Raw genomic sequence first — 15548 nt, 5'->3', positions numbered from 1 at the left:
ATTGCATGACTATTTGATTTTTATTTAAAAAAAATATATTTTTTAGGGTCACTTCCCTTATCCTGACAGTTCTAAATGGACAGATGAAGAGTTGGGAATCCCTCCAGATGATGAAGAATAGACTATAAAGATCTCGTCTATCTGTAAGTCCTTGCTGTTTTGATTATTGCAAGTATAGGTTTTCTGCTGAAGCCCTTCCACCAGCTTCGTCTTGACCAGATGTCCTCAATTGCGTTCCATGTCCAGTCTTAACACTGTAGTTCACATGTTTAGTGATGGTGTCTCATGCAATTCGAATGCCTTGAAAAACACTCCTCACCTCTCTCACGAAGGAAGTTTTTTTTTTGTTTTTTTTTATGTTTCGAAGGGTAGAATTATGTTTTACTGTTAACGGAATTCCGGAATGTCTTGCAGACTTGTTTTAAAGGAAAAGCAGAACGTTTAGTAGATTATTTCAGTACTACTGTAGCAGTTATAACGATTATCATCACGTTCTAAGTAATCACAACATTTGATGTCCTCTCTTCTCTGTGAACTGAACAAATCCAGAAATGGTTTCGTGGTTGCTAAACAATCGTGCTTTGGTCTCACTAATCTATCTCTGAGCTTGATGGACGCAAATGATTTTACCAATGTCATATGCACTTTGTATTATGTCTGTGAGATTAATTGAACATTTGTCTGTTTAGTTTTAGCATGGTGACACATAAGGTTTAATAGAGGTTGATTATTGTATTGTATATCAATAACATTGGGGGCAGAGGACAGGAAGTAATAAATGGCATTGTATAACATGGCCCCTCTAAAAGAGTGACTCTCTTGAAATACATTATGATGCACAGAACCTTTTTTATCCAAATTGATTCTTCTCTAAAACGAAAAACCTTCGATCTTTCATGCTTTTAGTATGAATAATCTCACACTTGGAACTAATTATGCTGCATGTTACTCACCCTCCTTCCACTGCCCACCAGTGCCAACTGATCGCACGGCCCAATTTATGTCCCATACACTTCTCACCACTGTTGGCTACCAGTGCCAACTCCTCACATTACACCTGAGGGGCCAGCTTGTTGTCTTTGTTTTGTTTTATTGTTTTTAAATATTTGGCAGTAATATCTACAACTGAAGTAAATTCTTCACCTCAAGTGGTAGTAGTTGTATTTTATTTTGTGTTTTGATCTCCTGATCATTATGGGGAATTTCTTTCCCAATTTCAGTTGTTCTCTGAACATATTGGTTTTTTTCTTCTAAAAATAACGAATATTATGGAAAATCTAACATCCAAGTCCTCTTTGCAAGGAAACTTCTCTACACTCTTAAAAGAAGAGAGGGTTTACTCTCTCTGGACTCCATAAATTAAATTAGCCAGGAGACCACTCGTTCCCTGTGGCAGTTTGTGACAAGAAAACGAATATTTCTTCTATACATATTGACAGTGAACCATTTGTTGGCACACTAACACAAATAGAAAAACGTTGGAAATCTTATCATATGCATTCTGGTAGAGCTAAATCAGAACCAGTTTATTGAGCATGTTTCAAAACTGGGACTAGAGAATCAAAAGGGAAAAGAGAATGGTTTGTCGGCAACAGTGTGGTAGTTTGATGAAAGAAACAATCACCCCCGCCCCCCAAAAAAAGAAGCTAACGGTGTATCTGGCATATCTATTATTCCAAGACCAGTTAATGCACTACATTAGAGTAAAACCAAAGCTAGCGATTACTGTAATAGAAGTTCAGAGTACCCCTATGAAGCAGAATTTTATTTGGCTTTTGTATAGCATGAATTTGATCATGCTATACAAAATCACATATTGGAGAACCAGGTTTTAACATCTGTATGTATTGAAATAAAGTGCAGAAGTTTAGAGGAATCCATGCGATATTCCATGCTCATCTTCAACTCTTATCAGACACACTTAGCAAGTTCCCGGAGTCTGTGACTAGCCATTAGGTAGTTCTTCAGACTTGTCTTAATCAATTTGCAGAAGGAAGCGTGTATGTTTATTATTTATTTTTAAAGCCGTTTTCAATTGTACAGTTATCATACATCTATAACAATATTTATCCATACAAGATCAACAGTTGTGCCCACCAACGGTAGTGTCTCCTGACCATGGTTCAGCATTCTAGATTGGAAGGGGATGGTGTATATAAAGACTGCATCTTAGAAAATACTCTATGGTGTTAGTAGGAAGTTCAGAAGGAGGAAATGTAGAGAAACAGGAAGCATATTGGGGCGAGGCAGTGAAATGGTGGAAGCCTTATTCTCATCTCCACATAAGGATTATCCTTGAGCGTTGACGTTGAAATGACGAGTTCATAGTGATCCAACAGTGTGGTCACAACAATCTGAAGATTAAAGGATTTTTAATGTATCACATGGAAACATGAACACCATGTTGATTTGAAAAAAACTTTGCATAACAGTCTATGTAAGTTGTGTCTCATTGTCCGTTACCAACACACCCAAACACACCTCTCTCACTAATATCCATTCCAATAATCTAATGACACTTTCCATCGTTATATTCTTCATGAATTCGACCATCAACCACCTTCAAAAAACATCCACCACAACCATAGCAAATCTACCACCCTCACCCACGTGCTCCATTGGACCTTGAAATCTAAACATACTTTTGCCGGCACATCCTGCCTCACTTACTGAACCCATTTTTTACACTGCCACCTTCAAACGTTTCTCACTCTCGCTACACAACACACACTCTTCCACCCAACCTTTACATCACAACCCATTACAGGCCACCAAAATTTCTCCTTCAAACCTTTTTTTCATCAATGACTGTCCAAGATAGCCTTCATGCGCTAGCATGATTAACCTCTTCCTTACCCCCTCCAGAGGCACATAGTTCTCCCCACAAGGTCCCACAGCAAGGCATCCATCGACCCTGTGCTCCATTCTTCCTGTACCTTAACAAAACCTCTCAAAGAAGGTCCTGTATCCCCCTTCTCGCTTCACCTAATTCATTAAGCAACAAGGCCTTTTCCTAGAGGCTGAATAGATTAAACCACCTATAGCCTATAAATAATTCCAATCCATTCTTCCCACTCTATTGAAGGTAGCCCTGCTTGAGATAAAATCATTGTAGGTGAGGCTACGTTCTGATTGCTTGCCATGGCAAACCTAAACGGTCACAATATTACCTGTTACATTCACTTGTTGCCCTAGTAATATGTCTATACTCCTAAATTACTCCTTCGCTTTTATTTCTAAAATGAAGCTCTACTATGTTTGCTTTCACTAAACCATAGCTAGTGCTCACCTCCTTTGTATTTACTGCTCAAGTCTTGTTGGTTACTGTTCTTCTTTAGTCCTGTGTTTATGGCTCAAACTCCTACTTGCCAATCTCAAGTGCACTCCTTCTCTTTCCGAATCTCCCACAAATGCTGCCTCAGACGTTGAAGTTCAGCGCTCCCCGTAAGTGTCTGGCACTATTCCTTCAACCTCGCTGCAAATTCGAATTCAGACACACGCTCTGCTTCTCTCCAAGATTGCGTAAAGAAAAAAGGACAATTGATGGACAGAATACAGAAAAATGTCATACATTCACCCCAGTACAGAGATCTGGGCCTAAATCCATCGTTTATTTGCTTACCATGCCATTCCAGTTTGGACCCAGCCATATGCAAATCAGTCTCCATATGCAAATCGGTCTTGATCCTGCACCCATTGGAAACAGTCCAGCCCAAACTGTCAGGCCAGGTCCTCCCTGGACTGGAAACAAGCATCCTAGGACTGGTTTCGTGCTTTCAGATTGCGTCGGTTGAGGAGAGGGCACGCTTACTGAACAATCTCACTACTTACTTTGATGCTGGCTTGTGCACACAACTCTGCTCGCACTGGCTGTACCGCTGCTCACGTGCTGAGACCTCGCTGCTCCTCCTGATTTCTTCTCGGGCTGCAGTGCACTCTGTGATCCAAATGATTAAACTGCACGCGCCTCCACCTTGACGGTTGCAATCACCTTTTAAAATTAAATCCACAGAGAGCATATAGAAAATGGCGCACAGTTCGAATAACGATATTTCCCAGTCCCTGTCTAGCCACCGGGTTCGACGGTTCCAGGACCACTTGTGGTGTTGGAGACCAGGTCAAAAACAACGATTTTTTAAGAATGATAATCCCTGGTCACCAACACCTCCTCGCTCCGAGTTGTGGTCAAAGGGTACTTACAAACGTGAACAAGGGCTGTCCTGCTGAATCCGACCTCACTGTGACTGCAGGATAGCTGAACAGGAGCTCGTCACCAAATTGTAGTAAATCAATATAGTCGCATAGTCCTTCTTAAATGCTTTTTTCCCTCACAGCCTCAGGCGTGAGGCTCCCTCGCCTGCTCATTTCCAGCTGTCGCTCAGGGCTCTCCGGAATCTCAAAAACCTGAGATTCCATAAAGCACTAAGGCAACACTCTTGATCATGATGGCCTGCCGTCAAGTCATTACAACAAAAAGCAATACTTTGCAAGTGGACTTTGTCGTTCAGGGTCTGGGGATGGAGATGGAGATGTCTTTTAATTAAAATGTTGAGAGATTATTTTTGGCTGTTCCTTTCTACTGCTATTGCAGTGACGATCACAATGACGCCTAAATGACTCCTTTCTGTGACAAGATTAGTTGTCTATTTTCCGTTTTTTGTGGGAGAAATTTTTGCTGCTTTTTTTGTGCTTTTAAAAACGTTGTACTACAGTGGTTGTTGTCAAATAAATCCTCTTCTAATTTGGCGGACAGTAAATGGTACTTCACGCCGGCATGTTTTTCCTTGAATTTTGCTTATAATTTGTTTTTTGGATTTCAAACATGCATGGAGATGTAGCTTTTATAAATCTTCTAGAGCAAACCCATAATGGAGAGCTAGGATTTCAGGTGAGTAGCGTTTCCTTCAGTGAATTTCTGTACCACAGGTTTGAGACACTGTGACCTTGGTAATTCTGTAGTAGGGAATCTTTGTGTATAGTCATCATCTTGTGAATAGTCCTGCCCATGTGCGTGGACCCCGGAGCAATCAAAATAGTCTCTTAAGTTGTCTTCTTCTCCAGTCCTGCATAGACACTTAAGAGAAAATCAAAGACAAATAATGCAGCCTAAAACTACAAGGCTACATTGGCCAGCACTTCATCTTGAAGTGAAAAGGATAGCCAAATAATATTACATTTTACACACTTTGTAAAGTTTCACACCTCGAGAAACTCCCCTTCACAAAAATCCTTTGTCATGATAGAGAGGAAGGGTTGGACAGACCAGCCCCATAGGCTGCCATTAAGTTTCTGGAAAAGGGATACCGCGCCTTTAAGGAAGTCTCCAGAGGCCCTCGGTATCCCAGGATGCACAGCCAAAGGCCTTTTACTTTCAGTTCTTTTATCCGGCTCCTGCTAGCAGGACCCTGGAGCATTGAGCTCTATCTTTTTGTGTATATCCTCAATTTTTGGGGCTTTTCCAGTGTTTTGAGTGTTTCACTCGACGTCTGGGGTCTTCCTCTTCCAGTTGCTGTCTTTTTGACCAGTTTTTGTTGTCGAAATGCCGGCTTTAATCGACAAGTGCCCTGAGTGTGGGAGGAAGAAGGCAAACTCTGACCCCCACAGAGTATGCATACTCTGTCTCCCTTCTACCCTTGTCCCTGACTCCTGTGATATCTGTTACTCTTTCTCCAGGAGGACCCTGCGTGACGGGGAGAAGATTTGTCTCCAAGGCCTGGAGCAGAGGAGACATCAAGAACCAGGTGGGACTTCTGGGCATGGAGGGACTCTGTCATCATCCTCTACCCGTGCATCGGCCTCTGGGGGGCTCCCCAGCCAAGAAAAGGCCTTCGATGGATTCGGCATCGAGAGGTATGACTACCATCTGCTCCCCGTCGACCCAGGACTCTGGGTCGAAGTGACATCGACATTCGGCGCTGAGGGGTAGGATGTCGAGGACTTCACCGGCGTCGACACACCATCGGCGTCTTGATGAGTCCCGAATAGGCAGGCGCTCGCCGTCGAGGCGACACCGCCATTCACCTTCAACGTCGACACGAAGATCGACCTCGAGGAGAGAAAGATTGACGTCGAGGCGAAGGCACTCGACGTCGGGGAGTTCGTCGACGTCAGGAAGAACGACGTCGAGATAAGGGAGACATCAAAAAGGTCGAGGAGGAAAAAGTTGATGTCGAAGAGGAAGTCGAGGCCTAGAACAGTATCTAGTGCCTCTGTAGTTAGCGTCTCCTCGCCATCATCGGCGAGTCCCCGGTTGCGCTCACGCTCTGAGAGGTCCACCTCCAGAGTGTCCTCGCCGAGGCCTGCTCGTAAGAAGAAGAGAGTTCTTAGGTCACCGGACTCTGATTATTCCCGGACCTACTCGCCCTCAAGGCCCAGGACGCCTACGCCTCCTTCTCTTACGCAACTTCTCTGCCTCTGCCCCCGCCACCTCCTCCACCGCCTCCTCAGGCCTCCTCCACCGCCTCGGCCTCCACAACCGAACCCTTTGGTTCCGGCTCAACCTCTTCCATTTCCGCAGCCTCCTGGGCCAGTGGTTCCTGCAAGGCCCAGAAAGCCAAGGTCAAGATCCAGAGGAAGGCATCGCTCTTGCAGTGAGCGGAGATCTTCAACGAAGTCACTCCATCGTCGACGGAGGGAAAGGTCACAGTCCAGGTACACGGACTCGTCCAGTGACAGGAGATATTCTCCCTCTTTGTCGGACTCTCCTCCGACGAGAGTGTCACCAGTGGATGACATAGTGACGTTCCAGGATGTGCTGCTGAGGGGGGCAGCGAACTTGGGGTTCACATTGACTGTGCCCACCCCTTCCACGTCTGTGATTTTTTAAACATTGCAGCGCATGCACATCTCTCGCCCTTTGGTGCCAGGACTGGAAGAACCGGCCATGGAACAGTTTCTGACGCCGGCGCCATCTAGACTTCAAACGAAGTACAGGCCCCCGGATTCTGACCCTGCATTCTTGAGAGCAGATCCTGTCGGATTCTGTCATTGTGACAGCGGCCAATAAGCAGCATTCCACTGCACCCTCGTCTATGGTCCCTCCAGACAAGGAGAGCAGTCATATGGATTCGGCAGGAAGAAAAGTCTGCAGTACAGCTGCCACTTCGATGAAAGCGGCTAGTGCATCAGCGCTTTTGGGTCGGTATGACCCCTCCTTGTGGGAGTCCCTGTAGCAATCTTCGGTTTGTCAGCCCTCCTCCAGCTATTCCACCGGTTCCGTCGCGCTTCCAGCGGCCAAAGCTCCAAGCAGAGGCCGATCCCCTGTTAAGAAAAAGGGCGATGGAAGACATCTCTCTGTCTCAAAGGGGAAAGGGTCTATACTCAAGGTTCTTTCTGGTAAGCAAAAAGGACAAAAACAAGTTCATGCCCATTCTGGATTTGCGACAAGCAAACAAATGGATTCGCAGGTAGAAATTTCGCATGCTGTCCTTGCACCAGATTTATCCTCAGCTGCAACGAGGAGACTGGCTTTGCGCAATAGATCTGCAGGATGCATACTTCCATGTGCCCATTGCACGGAAACACAGGAAGTTCCTGCGCTTCCTGGTCGGCACCAACCACTATCAGTACACCTTACTACCGTTTGGTCTGAAGTCTGCACCCAGGACTTTTTCAAAATGCATGGCAGTGGTGGCAGCGCACCTGAGAAAGGACAAGGTGTTCGTCTACCTGTACCTGGATGACTGGTTGATCAAAGCCTCTGGCTTCCAGGAAGCACAATTTCATTTCAACAGGACAACCGTTCTGTTGAATCAGTTGGGTTTGCATATCAACATGGCCAAGTCCGTCCTGACTCCGGTTCAGTGCCTGCAGTACTTTGGGATCCTCCTTCAATACTCTCAGAGCAAGCGTTACTCCTTAGAAGGAGCTACACTTATTGATCCTTCAGAAGGCTCAGGCTTCCATGTCCGTTCCATCAACGACAGTGAGGACGGTGTCTTCTCTTCTGGGGTCGATGGCCTCTTGCATCTTCCTCACACCACATGCACGCTTCCACATGAGACAGCTGCAGGAATGTCTGGAGGATCAATGGGACCAGAAACGTGGGAGCTGGGATGACGGGATCCACCTGTCTCTACACGCTCCACAGTCCCTGAGATGGTGGTGTTCAGCAGAGAATCTCCTCAGGGGGATTTCCTTCCACAAGGTCATTCCCATTCAGACTATTGTGACGGATGCTTCTCTCCATGGCTGGGGAGCACATTCAGACCATCTACAGATCCAGGGAACATGGTACCAGACGGAAGCCACGTACCACATCAACTTTCTGGAACTCAGAGCTGTTCATTTGGCGCTGAAAGCCTTTCATCCGTCCTTCCAGACCAACTCCTTGCTTGTACAGACGGACAATACGACCACAATGTATTACCTCAACAAGCAGGGGGGCTCGAGATCACGCACATTGTCCCAAGAAGCGCAGGTGATCTGGCACTGTCTGCTAGCCAAAGGACTGACGATAACGGCTACCCATCTACCAGGTGTGCAGAATGCTCAGGCGGACGCACTCAGCAGGCTAGTCCAGGAACACCATGAGTGGGTCCTAAACGACGAGTTACTAGGAGACCTCTTTGGAAGATGGGGCACTCCAGACATAGATCTGTTCGCCACTGCCGAAAACAGAAAATGCAGAGACTTCGCCTCCAGGTTTTACCAACCGGGGACTCTGGGGAATGCGCTATGGATCAGCTGGTCGAACAGCTTTCTGTACGCTTTTCCACCCATTCCCCTGATTCCGGCAGTTCTCACCAAGCAGTCTCAATCCAGAGCGCGAATTATCGTCATTGCTCCGGAGTGGCCTCGACAGTGGTGGTTCACGGACCTGCTCCACCGGTCTCTCCAACCCCACCTGCGGCTTCCATGTCGGCCGGACCTTCTAACGAAGTTCGGGGGGGGCAGATGGTGCACCCCAACCTCTCTTCGTTGAGTTTGGCGGCATGGCTCCTGAGATAGTACAGGATGGACACTTGAACTTGCCTGACAACTGCATGGAGATACTCAAGGAGGCTAAGAGACCTTCCACCAGAACTTCCTATGCCTACAAGTGGAAAAGGTTCTGCATCTGGTGCACGTCCAAGAACGCTGATCCTACCTCCTGCAAGGAAGATGTTATCCTTCCATATCTCTTGCATTTGGCTCAATCTGGCCTTAATTTTCATTCTATTAAGGTTCACCTCGCAGCATTAACTGCATATAGGAAATGCCCTTTACAAACATCCTTCTTCCAGATTCCTGTAATTAAAGATTTTCTGGAGGGATTGAAGAAAGTATTTCCCCCTGTTAGACGTCCGTCGCCTTCATGGGAACTGAATGTGGTGCTGTCTCGGTTGATGAAGGAACCTTTTGAACCTATTCATAAGGCTTCTCTGCAGCATCTTTCCTGGAAGGCGGCCTTCCTTGTGGCTATAACATCGGCCTGCAGGGTGAGTGAGATCCAGGCCTTGTGTTGCCACGATCCTTATACGGTGTTTCATGCTTCTAAGGTTGTAATGAGGGCTCACCCTAAGTTCCTGCCTAAAGTGATTTCTGATTTTCATGTCAATCAGACGATAACTTTGCCTACATTTTTTCAACATCCTTCTTCTCCGGCGGAGAGGTCTTTTCATTCCATGGATGTAAGAAGGGTGTTGAAGTTCTACTTAGACAAGACCAAGGACATTCGTAGGTCAGACCAATTGTTTGTCAATTATGGTTCAGTCAGTGCTGGTCTTGCCACATCTAAACAGTCCATCTCTAGATGGATAGTGTCCTGTATACAGTTATGTTACCAGTAGCAATTATAATGGGACCCCCTCAAAATTTAAAGTACGGCCAGGGAACAGAGGGGAAGAATAGGACACAACAATAAGAAGAGTGTTCCCTCAATGGCCACAGTTTTTCAATACAGGAATAAATCCCATTCTTAGTATGACATAGGTGACTGATTCACAACAAACTTTTTTATTTTCTTCAAAAAATATGAAGCTTTTTATTTTCTATTAAGCATTGCTTTCAAGTTTTTGATTACATTTCATAAATAATTTCATGGTTCATACAATGAGAAAAATATATTATGACAATAACTATATACACACAAAAAACAATTTATGCAAATTCGTGTGCCCCTGATATCACACAATCAATCACAACATGCTAACACATTCATACTCTCACTACATTCAAACCCTCAGCATCTGAAAAAGGAAACTGAGTCTTGTGTATTTAGTTATTGTCATAATATATTTTTCTCATTGTATGAACCATGAAATTATTTATATAATGTTATCTATGTGATAAAATGTCTCTTATGAATTGAAATATTATGAAAAAATACAAAAACTTGAAAGCAATGCTTAATAGAAAATAAAAAGCTTCATATATTTTTTGAAGAAAATAAAAAAGTTTGTTGTGAATCTGTCACCTATCTCATACTAAGAATGGGATGTATTCCTGTATTGAAAAACTGTGGCCATTGAGGGAACACTCTTCTTATTGTTGTGTACAGTTATGTTACCAAAAGGCTAACAAGACCTTAGGGGGTAAGCCTAAGGCTCATTCCACCAGGGGCAAAGCAGCTACAACGGCTTTGCAGATATCTGTAGGGCTGCCATTGCAGATATCTGTAGGGCTGCCACTTGGAAGTCGGTCCATACCTTTGCTAAACACTACTGCCTGGACTCTGATGCCAGAGCAGACGTTCAGGTTGGGCAGGCTTCGTTGCGAAATCTGTTTGCACAGTAGTGGTTGTTTGTCTTCTCATCCACCGCTGGTTTGGTTTGTTGGTATGGGCTTGCCGTTCTATTCACAAGACTATGACTATACACAGAGATCCCCTACTACAGAAGGAGTAGTTTCTTACCTGTAACTCCAGTTCTGTAGTAGGGGTATCTCTGTTATAGTCATAAGCGCCCTCCCTCCTCCCCGGTGGATGAAATGATAATGTACTGAATGCTACAGGCCTAGCTTTATACACCTTCAAAAAGAACTGAAAGTAAAAGGCCTTTGGCTGTACATCCTGGGATACCGAGGGTCTCTGGAGAGTTCCTTAAAGGCACAGTATCCCTTTTCCAGACACATAATGGCAGCCTATGGGGCATGTCTGTCCAACCCTTTCCCTCTATCATGACAAAGGATTTTTGTGAAGGGGAGTTTCTCTAGGTGTGAAACTTTACAAAGTGTGTAAAATTTATTATTATTTGGTTATCCCTTTCACTTCAAGATGAAGTGCTGGCCAATGTAGCCTTGTAGTTTTAGGCTGCATTATTTGTCTTAGATTTTCTATTAAGTGTCTATGCAGGACTGCAGAAGAAGACAACTTAAGAGACTATTTCGATTGCTCTGGGGTCCACGTCATGGGTGGGACTATTCACAAGATTGGGACTATAACAGAGATACCCCTACTGCAGAACTGGAGTTTCAGGTAAGAAACTACTCCTTCCTCTTGCATGGTGTTGGAAAGCAAATAAACAAATCAAATGTTCTCTTCTTTGCCATAATCCCTTGTTTGGTGTACCCCCACGAACATACGTTTCTTAACTATCATATGCTTCTTTCATACAAGTGGCTGATTGTTTCTCTGCTTTCATTTACAGGTGCTGAAATGGAGTTTTTTAAGAAAGCTAGATGGTCTGTCACCTACTGTAACTTTCTATTGTAAATAAAATTTAACCCAAAAACATACCTGTTCAGTTCAGTCTACATTCCTAGCATTATAATATGATTGTTGTGAGGTTAACTAGTGAAACCTAAGCTGCCTCAGTGGGGAGGTTAATGACCTCAGTATTGCATTGACACAGATATGTATTTGTAGTTTGTAAAAGATAAAAATTGTTCTTAAATATCTTTATTGTCATTTGATGGCGTCGGCAAGCAAAGCAAACAGGGCTGTTGATATTAAACACAACTTCATGTCTTACGCACACAGAAGCTAAACAAACTTCACCCTATTGGTTTCCATCATTGAATTCAGTGGCATAAGTGTGAAGCCTTCACGAACAGTGATAGTGGGACGGGAGCTGTGGTGATTGTCTGTTCTAATCAAGGTTATGAAATAATGTGCAAAACTCCACCTGTAGTTCCTGAACAACAATGCCCAGAAGTATGATATATGACCGTCACGATGTGAGACCCAGTGGAAATCGTCAAATGTTTTAGCAGATTTGTAGAAGAATGGCCAATGAGTCAGCTGTCCTCATGAATGTTATTTCGGATCTTAGCTACTCTAGTGACTGATGAATTCCATGAGATCTGTTTGTAGGCCAACCCTTTTTGTGGCAGGATAGAGTGGGTTAGAAAAAAATCAAAGTACCAGAATACGGCAAAGCATGCGAAGATGATTCAGTGTTGCAAGGCAGTCCTAGGAGCTGCCATCTACCTAGAATGGGGTCTAAAAGAGAAGTCTCTAAAGCCGAGCATGCTTAGTCTCTCCTTCGACTCTTATCTTTTTGCGTGAGTAGTTTGGTTGCACTCCTGGTAAGCCATACTTAAGACTGCTGTAAAACGCCACCGTTTATAGTGAAGGTTTTGTTAATCATGCCCTTCATGTCACAGCTGTCACATTGACATCTGGCCGGTCTCACTCTTTAAATAAAAATGCAGTTGCCTTGTTTAGTTCTACAACTATGAGTAGGTAAGACTGTCTTGTTTCCTATAAAGGTAAAACTATCCTTTATCCACTTAAGATACTGAATGCATTGGCTCTAAATACCTTCCCTGTGGCTAATATATATTTTACGCTGGTGTTTCTTTAGTACTCTATTTAGAAACACATAGTTTGAAATGAAAACAGTAACCCAAAATGTACATATTTGCGAGATTTATTGCATGTACTGAATATAGAGAGTCTGCAAACCTCATGCAGCCAAACAGATGAAGTTTTTTATGGAGACTGAAGCAGTGTAGAGAAACGGAGTGACATTTGTGAGGTTTTCCGAGATGGCGCTAAATGTGACCTGGCAGTCGTGTAGCCCACATTCCCACCCCAGCCCATCTTCAGGCGTCACCATGAAGCACCGTACCTGTGGAAAAGTGTAAACTTTGTGAATGTCTGTAAAAGCCTGGGCCTAGAAGGGACATGGCTGCTCAGCGTTACTGCCTCAGATTTTACCCCCCACAGTGCAGAAACTAGAAAATGTACACCTTGTCCTGGAGAAATGTGACTATGCTTATCATAACACTTGTATTAGATAATTGCTCACCACTTGTTAGTATTCCTGAGCTGACTGCATGAGGTACTGAACCCAGGATGTGCAGCTCCTGCTAAAACACTCACTCTGTGATGGCAGCAACAGTCAGAAGTCTGTGTAGTCAGATGTGGCTGCCATATTTAAATGCTTAACCCATAAGTGGTTTCTGCAGCATGCAGCTCGTTTTAGGTATAGTTCACCCTGTCTGCCCTTTACATCTCTTCCTCATCGTTTTTCTTTAATATACTTTGCAAACACGTTCCAGAATGCAGTGTGTTGGGCAGAAAACAGTCATGCTTCAGGTGTCACACGTAATATGGGGGCGTCAGCTACGTGGTGACACGGGGTTGACGCTTCAGGTCAATATGGTGCACCGGTTAAATTTGATTTGGGGATCTTGGAAAATGTTTCCAGTTATGAGTGTTCTCTGGGAAGGCAGTATGCTGAGAGCTGGCAGTGGTCCTACTTAGCTGTTAAACTCCCTTTCAAATCTTCACTGTTTGCACTCTAAGCCCTTAGTGGAACAAAAGAGTATTTCACAGCTGCCAATATTGCTTTTCTAGATCTTAAAATCATTCCGCTTTGGCAGGCAGGGCTCCTTGAGGCCAGAAACCTTCACTGCAAGGTTTCACTGAAGACTATTTCCTTGCTGCAAAAAGCTCAGAGCGGTACTAACCTGGTTATCTTGGTTTTCATGAGGAAGCCTCGGCACCTTGTCCCCTGCTTCCAGAAGTTTAAAAAAAGAAAAAACCCTACTATTAATAAAGCTGTAAGCTTTGCCAATGTCTTTTAGCCATGTTGTACAGCCATGGCTGATATTCAGCAGGGCTTAAATGTAGTGGAGTGGTTTAGAGTGGCGTGGTGGAAAGTGAAGTGGCATTGTGTGGAGTGGCGTGGTGTTGGGTTGTACAGTTGTGGGTGTAAGTAACTTAACGCCTTAACCGCAGCGGTTTTTCTGCCGCAGTGTGGGTTTTCTAAAGGGTGGGAGGGGCTCCGTTGGCAGTTGGCCGGCGGCAGCACTAGGGAGGTAGTGCTCCAGGAGCACGCAAGGGGTTAAACAAGGAACAAAACTTAAACTCCTCAGAAAGGTATGAGGCATACATTTGACAAATGGCTCAAACGCAACGAAAATAGGCTTGGAAGTATCGCAAAGGTGTAAATGTGTTATTAGTATGGCATTTATACATTACAACTGTTCAATCCACCCCATGTAAATTGAAATTTTACTTTAGTTGTACGAGTAAGCCAAACGATTCAGGCGTAGATAATGTTCAAAAATGAAATTGAAAACAGGCTGTACGGAGAAAGCAGCAAGAGAACTGGAAACTGAGAACGTGTCCAGACTTACCTCAATCACAGAGCGATCAGCAGACAGATACTAATTAAGTTGAATCAATCTGTGCTTGGTGAATGTTCCACAGCAAGAAAAAGTACACAGAACAAGGAGGCAGCGAAGAAGAGTGACAAAGTCAACAAATGATAAGCAATGGGCGAGCTCAAAGCACTTTATTGTAAACAATATCACAGGCGAGTTTTAAAAATGGCCAAGTTCAACAACGTTTTTTCTGTGGATAAACTTCATAGTCCCTGCTACAGCACTTAGGTCCTTGGGTCACGATTCTAGGCACCTGGTCCACTGCAGCCAGTGCTGTCTCAGGGTTTAGTCCACAGTGGTCAGCTTGGCTTTCATCAAGTGAAGGAGTCTGCCCTCTGTGCCCATGTAGCAGTAGCAGGAGACCAACCACTCTACTATCCAAGCATTTTCAGGCCACGATTGCCAACAGGATTTGAGTCTTTGAATCTACTTTCAACAGACATGCATAGTTTTATTTTTCAGATGTTTCATCCCCGTCTGAAGATTTCCTGAAGAGGCTGTACTGAGGTGCCAGGCTTTTCCTGTTCGCTATGCACTGGTTGGAGAGCACCCTACACCCATCCATGGCTACATTACTACCAAATCCAACTTATTTTTTAAGTTTACTAGAAAAATTTGCCAATCATCCATGATAGCTTAATCCTTCCTCTGCCCACGGGAGCGTTGACCTTCCTGCTAAACAATATCATATAGAGATGAGGTATAAACCCATCCCTCCCACCTACAATCATTCAGGGAATTGTAAGCACGCTACTCACCCGTGAGGGTCTCAAGGAGCTGAAGAGGGGGGGGGGGGGGGGGGGGGGTGTCTGCAGATCTGTTTGGCCCGAAGAACCAGGTCTTGAGGGTCTTCCTGAAGGTGTTCAGGGAGGGGGCGCGTCTGATGTCTGCCCATTTCAGGTCTCGGCTGCAATGAAAGAGAAGGATCATCCGCCTGCTCTGGCTCTGTGGATGCGTGGGGTTTCGGCCAGTGCAAAGTTGCAAGATTGGAGGCTTCTTTTTAGTACATGGAA

At 44.5% G+C, this 15548-nt stretch overlaps 1 protein-coding gene across 1 annotated transcript in view; it reads left to right on the top strand.

Annotated features, from left to right (window-relative positions):
- The window catches only part of NDUFB2 (NADH:ubiquinone oxidoreductase subunit B2), a 42107-nt gene extending 30452 nt beyond the window's left edge, over positions 1 to 11655 (top strand). The window contains exons 3-4 of the mRNA XM_086953632.1: positions 47 to 143; positions 11568 to 11655. Of these exons, the coding sequence (XP_086809758.1) occupies positions 47 to 121 (75 nt within the window). The 3' untranslated portion in view covers positions 122 to 143; positions 11568 to 11655. The remainder of the gene's footprint in view (positions 1 to 46; positions 144 to 11567) is intronic.
- The last annotated feature ends 3893 nt before the right edge of the window (positions 11656 to 15548 follow it).

Source organism: Lissotriton vulgaris, chromosome 1_2 (genome assembly GCF_964263255.1).
Source record: "Lissotriton vulgaris chromosome 1_2, aLisVul1.2, whole genome shotgun sequence".
NCBI classification, from domain to species: domain Eukaryota; kingdom Metazoa; phylum Chordata; class Amphibia; order Caudata; family Salamandridae; genus Lissotriton; species Lissotriton vulgaris.
This window is presented reverse-complemented; position numbering and strand designations above follow the sequence as displayed.